Source organism: Candoia aspera, chromosome 1, assembly GCF_035149785.1.
Source record: "Candoia aspera isolate rCanAsp1 chromosome 1, rCanAsp1.hap2, whole genome shotgun sequence".
NCBI classification, from domain to species: domain Eukaryota; kingdom Metazoa; phylum Chordata; class Lepidosauria; order Squamata; family Boidae; genus Candoia; species Candoia aspera.
In genome coordinates, this window is record NC_086153.1 from 226,279,549 (window position 1) to 226,298,686 (window position 19,138).

General features: G+C 40.9%; 1 protein-coding gene across 2 annotated transcripts in view; it reads left to right on the top strand.

Annotated features, from left to right (window-relative positions):
- Positions 1–604: 604 nt before the first annotated feature.
- PLCD4 (phospholipase C delta 4) overlaps positions 605–19,138 on the top strand; it is a 36,751-nt gene continuing 18,217 nt past the window's right edge. Inside the window, exons 1-3 of one of the 2 annotated variants that reach the window (XM_063288876.1) lie at positions 605–782; positions 15,168–15,226; positions 17,753–17,911. In XM_063288876.1, the coding sequence (XP_063144946.1) occupies positions 15,202–15,226; positions 17,753–17,911 (184 nt within the window). In that variant the 5' untranslated portion in view covers positions 605–782; positions 15,168–15,201. Of the gene's footprint in view, positions 783–962; positions 1,031–15,167; positions 15,227–17,752; positions 17,912–19,138 lie in introns of those variants that run through there. The other variant, XM_063288877.1, reaches the window with a different exon arrangement.

Below are 19,138 nucleotides of genomic sequence, written 5' to 3' on the forward strand. Positions count from 1 at the left end.
TAGATTGAAACATAATGTTTCCAAAGGCCCTTTTAGTCTACAAAAGCCCAAGTCATAAGAAACAATGATTAAAAGAGCAAGTGAGTTTACAAAAACAAAATCTTCATTAGTCTCTCAGGATCTCTGGATAGCCATTTTTCTTAGAAGAAATCAACCCAACCCCTGCTTATCAACATATTATGTCATCTTGTATGCAGATATCTTTGTGCAGAATCAAATTATGTATTTCCAGGAGAAAAGAGGGCTTTCCTTTCGAATTTCAAGCTTGGACTGTGTGTGATATTACTGTATAGCAATGACAGCACAAAAGAGCACTGACAAGCTGGGTGATATTCTTCATAGGTAGGTATGTTTTACAAGAAAGGACTAACCTGGTTGGTCAATGGAGAAAGAGGAGACGTTAGGGATCAGGACAGTCCCAAAAGAGCAGGACCAATCTGTCTCATTGTTAGCTGCAAGTCGTGTATTGATCCATCTGAGCAGCATTTTCTCTCCTCCAACTCTCCGTGCAAGCAAGATCACTTTCACCAAACAGCTGAGTGACAAATGAGCATCTTGCTCTGTGCCTTTAAGGGAGGAGGCAAAGCCCTGGGCAGGGCTGAGCTGCTGTGAGCTTTTTTGTGTGTTCAAGTGCAACTGCTGCGTCAGTAGCAGCTTCAGGTACCAACAGGGTGAGGTGGTAGGGCAACTCAGGATACTTGGAACAGAAGTCATCATGCTACCCCAAGGCACAGAAACACTTTGACACAACACTCACCCAAGCTGGGATTCTCTGTCCACTGGTAAGTGTTTTAATGCAGAGACTGGTGCATTTAGGGAACAGAGAGACTTGCTGCAGTGCTGTCTAGAAAAAGAAAGAGGGAGATCGGGAAGAATAAGTGCTTGAAGGCAGATCAGGACAAGAGCCGTACGTTCCTAACATAAGAGATGTTGAGCAAGGGTATGCATGGATGGTGCCGGAAGGATTTAAGCCTAATTCTGGATATATACACAGTTTGGTTAAGGGAAGGAACTTTGCATGTCTTCAGAGGTGTGATTTTCTTCCATTTTCTGTGGCTTAGAGACAGCACAGAAAAAAGATTCTGGAAATGTAAACTAAAACTGGAAGAGGGAAGTTCATGCTAAGCATGAGCTTATGAGCCTGTATAGAAGTATAACTGCGGATGCAGATCTCAAGTCTACCAAACGTTCACATGGAGATGGAAGCGTGTGTATGTTTGGTCTTTGATGAGAGCAGATCTCATACATCTCTTCTCAGCTGCATACCTAACTGGATTTCTGGCTTTCACGGATAATCCTGAATAAACCAAAGCTGCAGTTATGTATTTGGAAAGGTTAAATCATTTCTTAAAAGGAAGTCCTTTTGAACATCTGAGCATTAGAATTTCAAAAAGGGTGAGAACTGAAGCACGCTATAAAGGAACAGTCAGTCAATTTATTTTTTTTAATAGTGCAAGGAATAGGATAGCCATTCCTCTGAAAAGCGATTTGGCTACCTTCTTTTTCTGCTTGTACTGTATTTATGCATTTTACTACGTATGTGCATACATATATTTGATATTCTTGTAAACTGGAAAATGAGCCCCAATTCTCACCCACCCCTCCAAATTAAAAACACAAACATATTGGAAACTTTCCTGAGGGTTTTATAAACAAAAAGTGTTATTCAAAGTTGAAGTATGTTTACCTGGCTGCTGCTCATGACATCATTTTGCGTATTCCTGCAAGTTTTAAGAAATTGGAGCTTAAGCAGAAAAAGAATGGGTACTAATGATAGGAAAAGAAAACAAGTTTGTGAATCGGAACAGTAAGAAGCAGAAAACAAAGGAGATTCTATTTTATTTTATTATTAAGGCTGCCCAGCTCCAAGAAGGCTCTCGGAATTTTCCTAGAGAATTCAGTTTATATATTCAAGGAAACAGACTTAAAGTTATTTGTTGTTTAAAGGTGAATGATGATTTATAAAGAACACCTATGTTTCTCAACGAAAGTATAGCTCTGTGATGTAGAGGGGGGTTGAGGAACTTCTAAACCCACCCCCAGATATCTTTGGAGCTGAATTCCAAAATCCGCTGAAAGCTGTAAATTCCCACTTCTGGTCTAAACATACAACCATTCGTTTTAATTTATAAAATCTTTAGAGATGTTTAAAGTTCAGCTTAACATTAACATCAGAAGAATGTCTCTTTGATTTAGCTGGCAACTTCTGCTGTTAGTATTTAACCTAATAATAACCCTGTGTGACTGTTGTTCTCATTTTATAGGCAGTAGACTGAACTTGTACATAGACATGACAATAAGTGTCACCCCTTAATTCTTGTCTTTCCAACTCATTATGCAGTGGGGGGATATCTTCAAGACGCTGAAAATTTTTGAGTATTTTCTAATCTTTTTCTACCCTTTTTGTTGAAAGCCTGCCTTTTGAATGGAGGCAGCATGATTCACAGCGCCACCAAAGATCGAGCATAGCCATGGCTGCTATGCCAGAGCAGCTTCTACTCCTACAGAAACTCCTGGCGGGCAAGTGTCTCTATTACAGATCTTTCAAAACTGGGCACCATGTTTCTGTAGAGCTTTTTAATTAGGCATGCTCCCAAATGTGACCTTGCCAAAATTCCATTTCTTTCTCCCAAGGTTCTTTTTTTCCATCACTGACATACACATATCACTGCAATGACAGCACTGTTGTGCAATGATTCAAAGTGTAGCTTAGCTTCCTTTTAGGATGTGTCATTAGAAAAGCAAAAGTACAGTATATTGATACTTGGATGAAAATGCATTCGGGGTCTTTCCCCATTAATTATAGTATTAGTCCTCATCTTTGAGTCAGCAGAAAATTGTATTGACTTGATATTTGTGTTCCCATTGCCAATCTCCATCATGCCTCAGTGGCCTTTATTTCAAGGCACTGCAGACACCTGACTTCACTCCAAAGCATGGATGACAAAACCAAACAGCTTTTACACATCTTGAATGGAATTGGAATAAGAAGGAAAAGACTACTTTACCATCAGTAAAGTCAAGAATGACTTAAGGCTCAGTTGTGGCCTGGGGGCATGATAAAGGCAACATCATGAGAAGCGGCAGAAAAAAGATGTTGCCAAGCCATGTTTGGGGCTTTAGTTAGGTACAAGTAGGAATATGGCCATATTCAGCTCATGAAAGCTAATATAATAAATAATGTTTGGTTTTCAGATGCTATATGATTCTTTGGCTGCATTTGCACGGCATGGTGAACCAAATCATGCTTGTTTCAATTAACCTAGTTTTCTGGCCTCAAAATATGCAGGTGAAAATGTGGGTGGCTGGTCTGTGATTCATTGGGTTGTATGACACCACCTAATTTTGCTGCAGCAAATAGACATAATTGTTCTGGTAGCAGTTCACCAAAACAGCTTTTAAGTTCTTCAGAAATCACCAATAAAAAGGATGGCACCTATGTAGGTAGGATAAGTTGTTATGTCTCCATAAGCGCTGCAAAGCAACTTTTAAAATATGTCTGAAGAAGAATATCCCATCGTGATCTACTGCCAAGCCCAGCATATGCAGGATCAGGTGACATATGCTCCTTCCCTTTCCTGTGTACGCACTGAGGACACAAGCTGTTCATTCTTGTGCGACTAAGAGATTATATTTCACCGCCACCCCACAGGAGAACTAAATATAAACTCTGGCAATTCAACCTTAAATTTCCTTCAGCTTGTAGGGAAGCTTAATGTAAGCTACATTAGAGAAAAGCCTGATTTTATGTCCATGAGGGGATCCTACAAGTCTATGTTTTGAGAGTCAATGCTTAAGCAATTGTCTTTTGACATCCTGGGAGGGAGGGAATCCCTTCTCTTGTTCTACAGAAAAACAGAGAGAGGATCCAGCTGTTTTGCAGTAGTAAACTTTATTGCCCTCTCAGTAAGAGAAGCAAAATGCTAATCATTACCTCCTTAGGGACTAAGACTCTAATTACAAGGACTGTTCTTTTACTTTTCTCCTGTGGAGAAAAAAAAAGCGGGGGGGGGGTGTTGCTGAGCAGTGATGTGATTTACTCACTAAAGGTCTCTGTGTCTTGTGAATGGATTCTTGAAGTTAACCATCTTGAGGGCATCGCCAAAGCACCTGCAGTTGCTGCTGCCATACTGGAATTTTTAAATTCTCTTTAGGCATTGAATAACTATACTATTTTTTTCTAAATCAAAATACATTTAGTATTGTCTTTGCATACCCTCTCTTTGAAGGCAGCCCCAAAATACCAACCAATTTATGGTCTTTGATCCAAAAAAAAAAAGTTATAGATTGCCAATTTAATGGATGTTATCATTAAAATATCCCTTAGCTAACAATCTCTGTTCAGGGTAGGGTCAATAGCTACTTACTGACCATTAACCTGAGCCCTCTAATATTTGACAGTAAAAAATAAAGAGCTCTAGATTTGGAAACACTGTGCCATTGAGTACCAGCAGCTAAGAGAGGCAACAATGATAAAGCATGGTCAAAACCAGCCCAAGATCTTCACCCTAAGGTGAAGTGCTAGCTGATTGGACCAGGAACTGGGTCTTTCACATTACCTAAGGACAGGAGGCTGACTACAGAGGTTAAGACTTGTGAGGTAGAAACTAGTGATTCTCAGGGTAGACATAACTTATGTAAAACAATAAGCAGGTGTTTCCCATTCTTACTAGGAAGAGAATGTCCAAATTTCTGTTGACTTGAAAAGGCCAATCTATATTATCTGGCTTAGTTTCTGGAGTAAGGAGATCTTCTAAAAATATATCTGAGTTCCTTCTTATCTACAATAAAGCAATTCATCTAGTCTTTGAAGTTTCTGCCATAAGCAAGTTCCTGAACACAGAGCTGGTCTGCCTAAAGAGCTGTGATCTATTGAGGTGTGAAGTCTAACTTTAGCTTAATGAGTACAAAATAGGCTGTGTTCAGCAGAAAGCAGTACCAAAAGGGTTGTCATTAATGTCCCTCATACATCCCCAGATCTGCGTTCTGTGCTGCCAATTATACACATACAGCCAGCTTATGATGACAAGCTCAATATTTATTGCAGTCATAAAACTTTTACCAAAGTAACACCAAATCTGCTGCAAACTTAAAGATTTCTGTGTAGAAAGCAGGCATAACAGCTTACTTTAGTAGACAGTCTGAAGAGCCAAAACTCAAGTTCAGGAAGAGCTAAGAACAGTCCATTTCCATTCCAAGGTTCCAGGTAATCCAACAACTGCATACAGACAGAGCTGTAGGTGAAAACATCAAATGTTATTTGCTATAAAAAGGCAGTTACCAAGTCAGCCCTTTCTTTTTCATAACCCCCACTATCAATTTGACTAATTGGCTGAGTCACACTTCTTCCCTTCTTTCAGGTGGATGGTTTGACTTCCTTTGCTCTCCTCTTCTTCATTTGGGATGTGGTGCTGGGCTCAGGGTCTTGCCTAGTTCAGGCTCTGGATCAACAGACTCAGCCCACATCTGGGTCTCCTTTGGTGTACTCCCTTCAGATAATTACAGTGGTGTAGGCTGAAGGTCAGACTGGTCAAGCTGTTCATCTTCTGAATCAGAAGGCTTAGACTGATGCCTAACAATCTGGCACCTGAAGTAACTGTTTTCTCTTTGCCTAATAATAGGGCCGGCTGTGAGGGTTATCACCTTCATGCCATGCCCTGAGCATCATAGGAAATGGTAAAAGGAAATCCTACAATAGGCCGAAGTGACATTTTGTTGGCTTCAGAAACAAGGCTGCAGCATTAATAACCTGGATTTATTGTCCTGTTCCATCTCTTAAAAAACTTTAGTTTCTTTTCAGCATAGTCAGCTACCCCGTTTTTGGCCTTCAACATAGCAAGTTTGTCCTGATTATAGTTCAAAGCAAAGTGGCATCCTCTTGCTGATAGCAACCACAATTAAGGAGAGATGCTCTGAGCAAGAATAGTGCTTTCTTTCTAACACGGAACAGAGTTTGGAAGACTGAGAGGCACTGACGGAGCTGAGGTGAGCTCAGGCTTTATAGAAGGTTATTGGGGAGGAAGAGAAAAGAAGCCCAATGATGAAAGCAGAGGATATCGGCAGAACTCCAAAAGGCTAAGAACCTGAACTAGGCTTATAGCTTGCTGCTGAGCACAAGAAAAGCCAGGTCAATTTGCTTCTCATATTCATGTCTTGTATTAAAGAGGTGGTCTAAACAGTATATATAGGAATTGACTGATTGGCCAACTCTCCTTCATAAGAAGAAATGCTGCTACTTCTAGGGTGACCAGATGCAAAAGTAAGGCTGGTTTCCTTTGTCTTTTTAATAGTGAAGTAGGAGTTACCTGGCCGATGTTTACCTAAACAGTAGAGCATGGTGGAGTGAGCGAAATTCTACTAGCTAGGTAGCTCCATTAAAAGGTCTTTCCTCATGTTACTCTCCAGCTAAGGAGCATACTTCCTCAGGAGTTGTGCCCAGCCCCCATTCTTTCGACTTTTAAGACTTTTCTCCTAAGTCACACTTTTCAGGTTTGAATAAGTGAATGATTTTAAATCTCTTTACAGTATTTTACCGATGTTTTCATTTTTTATTGTTAGGTGCCTTGACTGCTTTTTTATGTAGAAAGCAGAAATGTTGCTGATATAAAGGTCTAGGCACTCAAGGAAGGAATAAAATTGTGGTTGCAGTCATGAATTCTGCTTTTAATGGTCACAGACTACAGATGGATGAGATTGGTGGGGACTCAGGTAATAGTCCTGCACATAGTCTATTCAAATCCCATTGAATCCAGTAAGTCTTACGGAGTCTAAACATCTTGTAGGATTGCAGCAAGTGAGATTTAGAAATATACTTGTATACTGAGGTAGGGTGGGGGTGGTGAGAAAGGCTCTTCCTTCTCACAAGTTAGCCTTGTCCCTTTATCCACTTGGGCACTCACCATATCCAGACATAAATGCCCAGTTCATAAATGGAAGGAGACAGGTGCCAATGTATAGAAATAAAATAATTAACCTTTAATCAAAGTATTAATGGGAACCAGGTCAGACAAGTTGAAACATAAATCTATTCTTGCCTTATTTTCCAAATCGCAGAAAGAGATAGTCCTACTCTAGTCTTCATTTGTCAGACTTCAACTCAACAACTGCATCCAATTCTTAAAAGGATTTAGAAAAACTGAAGTGGATTCAGAAAAGGTTAATAACAGTTATCAGGGAGCTGGAAACCAAGCTGTAAGAGGAAGGGCTGAAGAGGATAGGTGTGTTTAATCTTGAGAGAGGAATGAGTTGTAAAGTGAAAACACTCTTCAGTGTCATGCAGAAAAAGGCTACAGTCTGTCCTCTATCAGCCTAAAGTGCAGGAAGGTAGATTCCATCTGGATGTATTCAGGCAGAAACCAGTGAGTAATCTCTCATAAATGCTTTAATTTAGATTACTGTTCTCAGAGAAGGATTGGCCTAAATAGTGCCTTCTAATTCTGTGACCCTATGAAATGGTTATTAGATAAGAACCTCAAAGCTTACTGTGTATTGTCAACTAAATAATGAAACAGAGTTCTGGAATCCAATGTAACTATTCTTGTGTATCCTGCAGATGAAAGTAGTACATCATCAATTCTGAGACCCTGCAAAAGAGGTCCAGTTAGCATTAGTATTATTATTTATTACGTGTTTATCTCTAAGCATAGGACAGGACCTATTTTTCATAGTTGATAGGAATTGCAGAGTTATTGTAGTGAAGATGTGAATTCAACTGGGCTATTTGTATTAGTGATAATGTAGGGAAGTTCTGCTGTAATGCTTTGTATAAGTAAAATGAGGCTAAAAGGCTCTTTAGACTATATGCCTAGCATTCCTGGCAAGGTGAGATCGGCCTTTCAGTGAAGCAGAGTGAACCCATCTGTATCAGGTGACAGAGGTAATAAGACTGAAAGCAGTGAGAAAGTACTGGAAGGTACAGTCATGTCTGCCATTCATCCTGTTCTGTGTCCTCTTAAGATCCCTGCTGGCTTCAGATTTGATAAAAAATGCTGCCCTGTTGCTAATCTGGAAGTAGAATTTGTCTGCCAAGATGGCTGTCTTTTAGACATGAATTTTGGATGGCATCTTGTTTCAGACAGCAAAATATTGTGGCTGACCTTGACCTGGAGTAATGCATTTATTTATGATTGGAATGGAAACCATATTGTAAGAAAGGGTGAGTTATATCTGTGCCATTTAGAAACGTATCGTTTTAATTTTTGATGTGGTTTTGTTTCTTCTAAAAAGGCCTCCATAAATTCATCAAAAATTGCATGGTACAGTAGCCTGCAGTTGTAAAGAGAATCAAACCGCTGTATTTCTTTTGGATCTCATTTTGGCAAACTTATTTAAAGAAAGCATCTTCTAATGGCTGGATTGTAATCATAGGCTTTTCTTATATATTAGATGCTGCTATTGATTCCAGTAACTTCAGAATCTGATGGCCCCTTAAAAGCTAACAGGTTTATTATAGCATGAGTTTTTACATTCTACTGTATTTTGGGGCAATATTCCTAAAGAGTAAGAACAATTTAACAGTAGAACCAATTAGCCAGAGAGATGGTAGGCTATGTACATGTGTTCAGGGGAGGTAGTCAGACACACATATATGTAACATTTATACGCCACAGCTGATGCAATTACAAAACTCTTGGCAGCTCACAAGACAAGACAAGAAACAAAACAAAACGACATAGACATTAAGCAAATAAAACCCAGCACAATATATGGCATCCAGCCACAAGAGCACTCTAGAAAAATTCAGTTTTCAGCTTTCTCTGGAATGCCAACAGCATTGGGGACAAGCAAATCTCCAATGCAAGATCAGTGCAGAGGACTAGCCCCACCCACCAGAAACAGTGCTTCTGGGCCGGGGCAGTATTATGGTTTCTTGAACTGAAAAGGGAGCTGGATTTGATGGCCTACCTTGTTCCTTCTGTATAATTCTATACCCCATACTCACACACTCAGCTGGAGGAAAAGTGGGCTACAAATTTAACAAATTAATAAATAAATTATACATATGCATGTACATATGCACAGTGCACAAACACAAATACGGCAGAAGGTATTCTAATGGTGAGGTCCAAGAGATTTTAGATGCAGAAAGCACAGTTATTTATAGTAGCACAGTAGCCAATGTTAATAATAAAGCAAATCCTGGCATTCATGAGATGATTAATTTTATAGCATGATTTTTAAAAGATCACACAGATGGCAGAAGTGAAGTTCCTGACATATTGCAAACCGTACAATAATTTTGAGGGGCTCAGTCATGTTAGTTTCTTGCAGGAAAAACAAGTCTTTCGACACCTTGAAGACTATCCAATTTATTACTGCATACATATTGTAGACCACATTCCTCTTAATGAGATTAAAACACCACCAAGCACATTAGTATATGAAATAGACTTCCTAAAAGGTTATAAATGGCCAAGCAATGTAATCTGAACAAGGCAGAAGATCACAAGGAATCCCATTTTGAATCAATCTACTTCTGGGTGATATGCTCAACCTATTTCTTTCTGTTCCTTGCTTCTGAATAATAGTTAGCTAGATGGTAGATTGAAGTATTCTAGTGAATTACTGGATTGTTTTACAGTCTTTAGCAAGTTTTTTTATCCCAACTGTTTATAACAAGAATAAAAAGGCTCTTCTACCTATTTCCCTCCCCCCACTTTTTTTTTTTTGGCTACTGTATTAGAATCTCTGGAATGTACTAACTCAGATGCCCCAGGTCATGCAAGGAATTATTTTTGCCACTGAGCCAACAATGTACTGTACGTTTGGCTCTATGCTCCCTGCCCCTCACTCTGTTTGATGGACTTCTTGGGCAAAATACTACATAGATCCTGTACCTCCAAAGCCTACCCTTGCCTGTGTGTGTTTATCATGTACATTAGTGCTTGTGTATGTGTGTGTTGAGTGAGTGAGAGACAGCATGCAATTCCAAGGTCAGAGCTATCTTAAAATGTTCACTTTGCACAAAGAGCTTATGTTCAGAGGTTTGTACCTAGCCAGGTTCAAATCTTTTCAGGGCTTTTGCTAGGATACCCATTGCCTTGAGGACTTACCTTTGTAATAGGAAGAAAGGAGCTTATATGAGATTATAATTGCATATAGTAAAGCACCGCACTTGCCTTCAGCAGTCGTGCTCAAAGGAAAGAACCGTTTGTTCCAAAAGCTAGGCGCTCTTCCCAGAAGTCTACCACATCACTCCATTAAATGCAGACCACATCTTCTGTTGTCACAAGAGCATTAATGAGGAAAGGTGATGGTTTTAAAGAAGGAATACCATTAAGTATCACCTTTATTTCCAGAAATAGAGTGGCATCCTTCTCCACTCCTGCTGTCAATCACGAAGGTGAGCATTCAGTTGGGATAGATTAAAATATACAGCTGACTCCTCTGTGTAACTTAGTGCAGTGATGTCTTCTTAGAATGACAGATGTCCACCCCATTGTGAATAGTGAGACATGTCAAGTTAGCACTATGTACCCGAGATTTGCTCTTTTTGGGTTGTCATTGGAATCTAATCTTGCTTCTGTTGTAATTAATTCTTTGATAAGTTTATTTACATGTACATGCAGGCTGAGGGTTCACAACAATAACATCCCAAGAGATCCCTATTTCTAAAGCAGAAATAGAACTTGTGGCTTTTAAGGTATGCTGAATCACAACAGCTAGCCTCCCTCAGTGTTACCGGTTGGGGCACCTAGGAGACGTATTTTATTTATTTATTTTTAATTTTTATCCCGCCTTTTTATTTTTTTTATAAATAACTCAAGGCGGCAAACATACCTAATACTCCATCCTCCTCCTGTTTTCCCCACAACAACAACCCTGTGAGGTGAGTTGGTCTGAGAGAGAGTGGCTGGCCCAAGGTCACCCAGCCGGCTTTCAGGCCTAAGGGGGGACTAGAACTCACAGCCTCCTGGTTTCTAGCCCAGCACCTTAACCACTAGACCAAACTGGATCTACTTTGCATTTTCGTGGGTTCAGGCCAATAGGCCTTCTTGCAAAGAACCAAATAATATTTGCTTCCTCATGCTACATGCACACTCAACTGCTTGATCCCCTTGACTTCTCGGGAAAGAAAGATGATAATCTCCACCTAGCTCCCTTCTTGGAAAATTAAAACAAAATTGGAGAGCTCAGCTCTCCTTTAGGGGATCATAAAAGGCACTGTCACAGGACATTTTCTCTGATAGCTCAGTTTAAAGGAATGTTATTTAACCTTTATATCAGTATTTAAAGGAAGATCACTTCTCCTTTTCTTTTTCTTTAGTTTTGTATTGTTTTTATTCTGTAAAAAATCTCTTTAATAAAAAAATATTTAAAGGAAGAAAGATATGAGTAAAATCATCCTACCTCTGCTTTTTCCTAAAGCACATGGGAAAGATTTTTAACTGTAATCTCCCTCTGATTACAGTTAATATTTGCTACATATTAATGTCTGTTACTGATTCAGTAGCTAACAAACAGGACCACAGGATGCTGCAACTGTCATAATTGTGAGCCAGTTATCAAGTGCTCAAATAGCAATCACATGACCACAGGAACTTTGTGATGGCTGCAACTTTGAGGACCAGTCGTAAGTCTCCTTGTTCAATACCATTGTAACTTCAAATGGTCACTGAACAAGTGGTGTTAACCAAGGACTACCTGTATTGGTCTCAATTGGTTGTATTGGTGGACAAGTTGTAGTTCTTCAATGTAATTCCCCAGAGTAGCAATGGCATTAACAGCAAGGACTGTGAAATTCCCATTCTTTGGTTCCTGCATTACGACCCCACTCTTATTTCAGATCACAGTAGGTTGAATAGGAGGCCAAGGACAATCTATCTACATGCACCAGTGAATACAGATGTAGAAAATGTCATGAAATACCTTCACAAGATGCAGATGATTGCCAGTCTAGCTAGTGGCTTGCTAGTAGCAACCTAAATTGTCCACATGGTGACACTTAAATGGGCACTTGCTCTGTACCTGGTCTGGGGTGTAGACATACCTCCTCCTACAGTTTCCTGGAGATTTTATTATATACGGAGACTATCAGAAGGGAAGCGCTGGCAGCTAGAAACTCTAGAGTCCTGGATGCCAGGACAAAACCCAGCATTGCTTCCTCCACCACCTCCCCCGCTTGCCAATACGTTCCCCATGCTGTCAACCATATTCAGTGGAGAACTGGTGTGGCTGAAGCAAAATAGCATGGGAGGAATTATAGTGGCTCGTGGAAGCAAAATCTGGCCTTGCTGCTTCATCTAACTGCACTCCACAGCAGCGATGGCAGCAGAGGAAGAAGGATAGCAGCAAGGCAATCGCTCCAAAGGGTCTACAATAGCCTTGCCAACAAGGTGATCAGCTTGGTGGAGGGGCACTGAGTGAACGCAGAGGAAGCCTCTCCAATGTTCTTCACAGCCCCTGCTCTGCACCTACGGCCTGACAGTTTTATGAGCATATGTATACTGCTCTTCTGAAACTATGCTAAACTCATCTTCACAGGTAGCCTGTCTGGTGAGTCACAGGCATGGAAAAAGTCATGGGAGGAAGGTTCTCTCTTGATGCACCTGCTCCAGACAACACCCCCTTCCTCCTGCTGTGACTGTCAGGCCATGTTCAGAAACAGTGACAAAGCCCTTTCCCATCCAGAGCTAGTCAGTCAGGGAATTTGACAGGTGATTAAACCAGCCATCCTTTTTTAAAAATTTTATTAAAAGGTTTTATACAAAGTAAAAACAATACAAATTTAAAATAAAAATAAAGAGTAAAGCAAAAGTGATAAGTAAATAGAAAAGATGTGAAAAAGAAAAGGAAAGAAAGAGAAAGAGAAAAAAAAGATATAAAGAAGTGGCTTTCTATCTTCTTTACAGCAGTCATTGATGCATTTATATTTTATCCTCTCTCTCTCAGGTTACATCATGGCTCCCTTCCTTCCATATTCTATCCTTTCTAATCATCGAACCTATAAATCACAAGTCCATTTTTTTCCGTTTTCAGCAAAAAGTCCACAAGGGGTTTCCAATCACTGACAAGTGTGATGGTTGTCTTTAATCAAGCAAGTCAATTTTGCCATCTCTGCTAATTCTGTTATCTTCACCAACCATTCCTCTGTTGTGGGTATTTCAGCATCTTTCCATCTCTGTGCTTATAATGTAATTGGAGGGAGGGAGGGAAAACCACCAATTGCTTTCTTTAGCTTGTCAGCATAACATCTGTTGCCAGATTCATTCCTGTGACAGACTAGGAATTGGCAATGAGAAGATTGCAATTTGTACCAGATCAAGGAGTGGAGAACAGCACTTTAATGCACTTTGAAGAAAAGTTCTAAAAGTACATCTTGAAATTCCACCCTGGATGCATTATCTTCCAGAGCGCCGAGCACACTGGATATTCAGCATTGATTTTATCTTGAAGTCCCCATTATTATCAGCCTGATGGCCAAGGCCACACTGGAAAAAGTTTTCCTGGAACAGCTTTTCCCAAAGGGGTGTCCTCCAAACATGTTGGGGCTACAGATCTCAGAATTTTCAGCTAGTGCTGCCTAGCCATTTGGGGAACTGTAGCCTCAACACAACTGGAGGATAGCCAGTTTGGAAAAGGCTATTCTGGAAGCATTTAGGGATCAACATCACATAAGAGCAGCTGGTGATGGGGCAGCAACAAACAAGCCAGCAGGGCTGGCATTGTTGCAATGAGGCATGGTTCCTTTTTGCTTTCAGTTGCATTTTAAAGGCAGCTGGAGATTACCTTGCCTAAATCTCTCTCTCTCATATACACACACACACTTTTTCTGCCATGGAATAATGCATATCCTTAAGTAACACTGTTTAACTCCAGCCAGTAGCACCCAGCTGTATTTTATTACAGAAGATACGATCGTGCCTTGAGTGTAAAATGCCTTTGCTCAAATGTTAGGGCTGGAAAACAGATCTGTATGCCAGGAATAAGAAACAGTTATGGTGTTATGGATATAGAAAAATGGTATCAATTGTGCATTTATAACTGGAGTAATAGATATTGTTTTCAAAACAGAAGCACCCATGAGACCATTCAGTCTAGGATCTAAAATTATGTAGCCATACCACTCAAGTGGTTTCTATTTTCTGAAAGCTTCATAATCTTCCTTAACTGCCTCTGATGGCTACTCCTAACCACAGGAATTTGTGACAGGACAGTTGTAGTTATATAACGACTGAAAGAATAAGCTGTGTGAATTTATAGGTAGCTGGATATTTTGAGCTTTGATCTGGATTAGTTTGGATTTGGTGCCATTTAATGAATGATGCCATTTCTTTAAAAAATTATCATTTGCAGCTCTCATTTTACATTTTCAAGGAAACAATTTACATTATGTATATTTTGACCTCATAATAGAACTGATCCTATCTTGGGAAATTTTGTTGCTTGGAATAGTATAAATTATATACTTTGCTAAAACATAAATATACGATGAAGCTGGCATCTCCCCAACCTCAGAAGTATAAAAGAAAGGCTCAAATTAGCCAGTTAGGGTGGCTGTGGTGTCCACAGAAATAATGCCTGCAAGTTGCAGTTTTTGTACTCATGGTTTGCAACTTTAGCTTTAATTCAGTATGCCAAACTTTCCTCCGGGATTTCAAGGTGTCATGTACATATTTCCTCTAATTTTATCCCTTGTGAGGTAGACCAGGATGAGAGGTTGTCCCTAAGTCACCCAGTGAGTTTCCATGGCTGAGTGTGAATTTGAACCTGGGTCTCTTTCCAGTCCTAGTACAATATCATAATCAGCCAGTGTTTCAATCTGTGACTTTATACCATTTCCCAAAATGATGTCCTCCAAATATATTGGTCTGCAACACCAACCATCCCCAAAAGAAGCAGTAGTCAACACAGCTGGAGGACATGAAGCTCAAAAAAAGTGTTCTCATTCAAAATATAAGTGCTACCACACCGTTGGAGAGAGAAGGGAGGATCCAGCATCTAAACAAGACTAACTTCTATGTCTTTCTACTTAAAAGTATGCCCACTGAGATTATTGAGGATAATTTCCAAGTAAATGTACATAAGATTGCACCCTACATATCTCCTTTTCATAGGAAGTTTGAAGCATTTTTTAATGTTTTTAGAAATCCAAGGAACACAGTATTCAGTCTAGTCCTCCAGCTGTTGCTTTTTCTTTCCCTTCCTTCTACTTTCCTGTGTTATAGGTGTTAGTTCTTCCATGCTGGAGAAGGACAAACCATGTCTTCACTTCTCTATAGTGTTCGTAAGTATTTTCTGGAATCTCTGGGGAGGTACTGGTTCTGGCAAGTCATCCACAGTGGGCCTTCCCTAATTGAGTCCCGCACATCAGTTGAGTCCCTGTAGCCATCGTCTGTGCCTGCTTATTTGTTTCCTATCTCTCTATGAGCCCAAAGGGAGAAGGCAGGTGAGCAATCAAGCACTCCTGTTGCTAGAAGGAAAATGCAATTTAGATCAATATTACTGTTATCTTTTGCAGCTTAGGACCTTTCTCCACTTGTACCTAAACACAGCATGAACATGCCTTGGATGCCATTTTCCTTTGCTGTGTCCTGATGACATTGCCTCCATCTCATCCCAACCCATACCAGAAGCTGCCTTAAGTCGTCTTACATGTAGTTGTTCTAGCTTTAAAATAGCATGTTTCCTCATAACCAGGCAGAGGCATGACCAGTTTTTTCATGAGAACAATCTGACGTGGTTCATTGATGTTTCTGTAGAGTTGCACCCAGATGATCCCTGAGCATTTATTGGGTGCTTTCGGCTGGTATAGGCATCCCCCCTCCTCTCTGCCCCCAGGCCACTGTTCTCCAGTGCCATTTTGCTTTGAGTAATGGGAAAGTCCAAATCTATCAAACTGTTTGCTTCTCTATACACCAGGCTCTGAAGGGGGATCAGCCCAACTAACAACTGACAGGTGCTGGAGAGGTGCAGAATGTGGTAATAAGGAAGCTGTTATGACATTATCCACATACGCACACATCTGCCAGCTTTTAAGTTTGGCTATTAAAAAAAAATAGGTTTACCGCTGTTTCTGATGAACACTAAATTAGCCCAGCTTGACAGGGTGTGTGGGATTCACAGTGTGTGGTAGGAAAGATACTCTTGCAATACCATGCAACCCCACCATCATGTGCCTGTCAGCTATAATAACTAACAGGGCTGTGAGAGGTGGGCAGGAGAAAGGAGGAACTGACTCTGATTTGTCCCTGGAATCAGAAACTTGGGGGCATTGAAGAAGCTGGGTAGCACCTCCTGTTCAGCTTTTGAATCAGCTGCAGGGAGCTTGAGGAAGGCATGGAGTGTGTTTCAACAGATGGCTGAACCTGCAGATCTAGCTACTTGCTCAAACTGGTTAAGCCCTGTGTGGTGAAAGGAAAACACCAGCCTCACTGTGAATAAGCCACAGCAGCAGGGTATGAGTGTTTGCAAACTCAGGGCCTGCTGAGCTTAAAAGATTCTGTGAAGAAAGCAGATAGTGCGGGGTGGAGAAAAAGGTTGAAGAGACAACAGATGCCAGAGGACAGCAAACAGAAGCCTACAGAGAAAGCCTCTTTAGCCTCATTTGGTGCAGAGTGGTAGGTGGCAGTATTGCAGCCAAAACTTTCCCCATGACCTGAGTTCGATCCCAGCAGAAGCTGGATTCTCGGGTAGCCAGCTCAGGTCGACTCAGCCTTCCATCCTTCCGAGGTCGGTAAAATGAGTACCCAGCTTGCTGGGGAAGGCAATGGCAAACCACCCCACTATAGTCTGCCAAGAAAACATTGCGAAAGCAGCGTCCCCCCAAAGGGTCAGACATGACTCGGTGCTTGCACAGGGGACCTTTCACCATATTTTTCACAGAGAAAGCACCTGCTGGATTACCTGTATCAGACCTATATAAACCAACTCCCCCACCCGTCTTTACTGCCTGACTGGGACTCAGCTCATTGCCCAGGCAGAGAAGAGAGCTGGTTCCTCATGCAGGAAGGTCTTCCTCAGAGGGGAGGAAGGGGCCTTCTCAAGTAAGGAGTTGCTTGTATGCCCAGAGCTGAGGCTGAAATTATTATTGAGATGATTGTTGTGAGACCAGGAGGACAAGCTTCAAACTGCTGCTGCCAGATCTGTTGACTTCCTTGTCAACAGACATTTTATTTTAAATGTTACTTTCAGTTCTTGCTTTGGACTGCTGAGGCTCTAAAGAGGCTGTTTTTGTTTTCAACCCTTGTCCCTGAATGCTCAAGGGACTGTAGGGAATAAACTCCAACAGATTCCCTGCATCTTTGGAGAGTCCAGTGTTTGCTTTCTGTTACTTGCTAGTCAGCTCCCCATTACTTTGCCTACAAAGGTCTCTGCCACACCCTGACCCAGCCCTAGCCCCAGCCTAGCCTAGCTTAGCCCTTGGTTAAGAAAAGTGATTGGTGGATATTTTCTTAGACTCATAGCTGTATATAGGAAATGTTTGGAAGCTGCTGTGTCTGTCAAAAGAAGTGTTACAAAGCACTGATTGAAAGGACGTCCAAACTTTTGCATCTGTTATATTCACGGTTTTCTTTTTTGGAAACAACTGTAAACAGCTGCACACAAATAGAATATATGCATTCCAATTTGCAGAAAGATGACATGTTAAACTACAGACCAGGTTGTGTCAGATTCTGTTCACTTAGGGATTCATCGAAGCATAGATATTGACCTGGGTGCCTAACATTTGCATTTAATTGCCTATGCTGTAGTTCTTAGTGTAACAGAACTACTACTCTCCCTGACTTGAAATGTCCAATCCTCTGCTCAGGTGTGCAACTGGATGACAATCTTGTACAAATGCAACAAGGAACAATGATGCGCAAGGTAAAATCCAAGAACTGGAAGAAACAACGATACTTCATGTTACAGCATGACTGCATGACAGTCTGGTACAAATCCAAGATGTCTGGCAAAGCCAAATCAGCCTGTGAGTTTGACTACTGGCACCATATTGTTTGCAGCTGGGCTGATTCTCAGTAACAGCAGGCCTGGGACCCCAGGGGATGGGTGAACTAGTGAGGTGGCTCTGCTATTTTTAAAATCCCTTCATCTTTTCTGCTTTGTTTGGTTTTTTTATACCTTTTAATGTACTTATTGCCTGTTTTTAGCTTTGTTGTATGCCGCCCAGAGTCAATTGTTTGTGAAATGGGCATCTGTATAAATTGGTTTAATAAACAAACAAACAAACAAACATTGTCTTTGAGTTTACACTTGCAAATCCTGTAAGTGCATAATACAAGAATTGGGACATTTTCTGCTTGCACAAATTTACCCACAAAGCTATATAATAAAGTTTGTCAGTACCAATCCATAGAAGGATTCAGGGTACACAATAAGATCAAAAAGATGATTAAGCCTGTTATAAATATTGGTTTGCACAGCTCCAGAGATGAAGCAGACTCATACTGAAGAAGGTAAAGTTTTGCATAATATTATAAGGTATGTAGATGTAGATGTAGCCTTGTGTGGCGCAGAGTGGTAGGCAGCAGTATTGCAACCGAAACTCTCCCTGCGACCTGAGTTCAACCCCAGCAGAAGCTGGATTCTCGGGTAGCCGGCTCAGGTCAACTCAGCCTTCCATCCTTCCAAGGTCGGTAAAATGAGCACCCAGCTTGCTGGGGAAGGTGACAACTGGGGAAGGCAATGGCAAACCGCCCCTCTCTATAGTCTGCCAAGAAAAAGTGAAAGCGGCATCCCCCCAAAGGGTCAGACATGACTCGGTGCTGGCACAGGGGACCTTTCACCTTCACAGATGTATATGTCTACATCTGTGCCGTCAAGCCGCACAATTTCTCACGTGTGCATGACAATTTCTAAAGAGTGTGTTTTTGTAAGGTTCATTTAAAGTATTTATGTTTGAGAAAACGACAGTTTGGGATGTGTGTGGATCCCCTGGGTTGATTCTCTGTGCAGTGGAACTCCCATTGCTACTTTGGCTATGTTGGGCATTATGTAAGTGATCTCATCTGGAGGACACCAAGTAGGAGAATGCTGAATAGAATAACTTCAGGCATCATATATATGGTACTAAATCACCAGTTAAAGTTATTTTTGTTGCATGTTGTTATATCCCCCATAGAGGGATGCCTTCCTGACATTTTTCTGCCTCTTGTGCTGCTGCTGAGTAAGTGGCATACTGGGTGCAATCATCTTG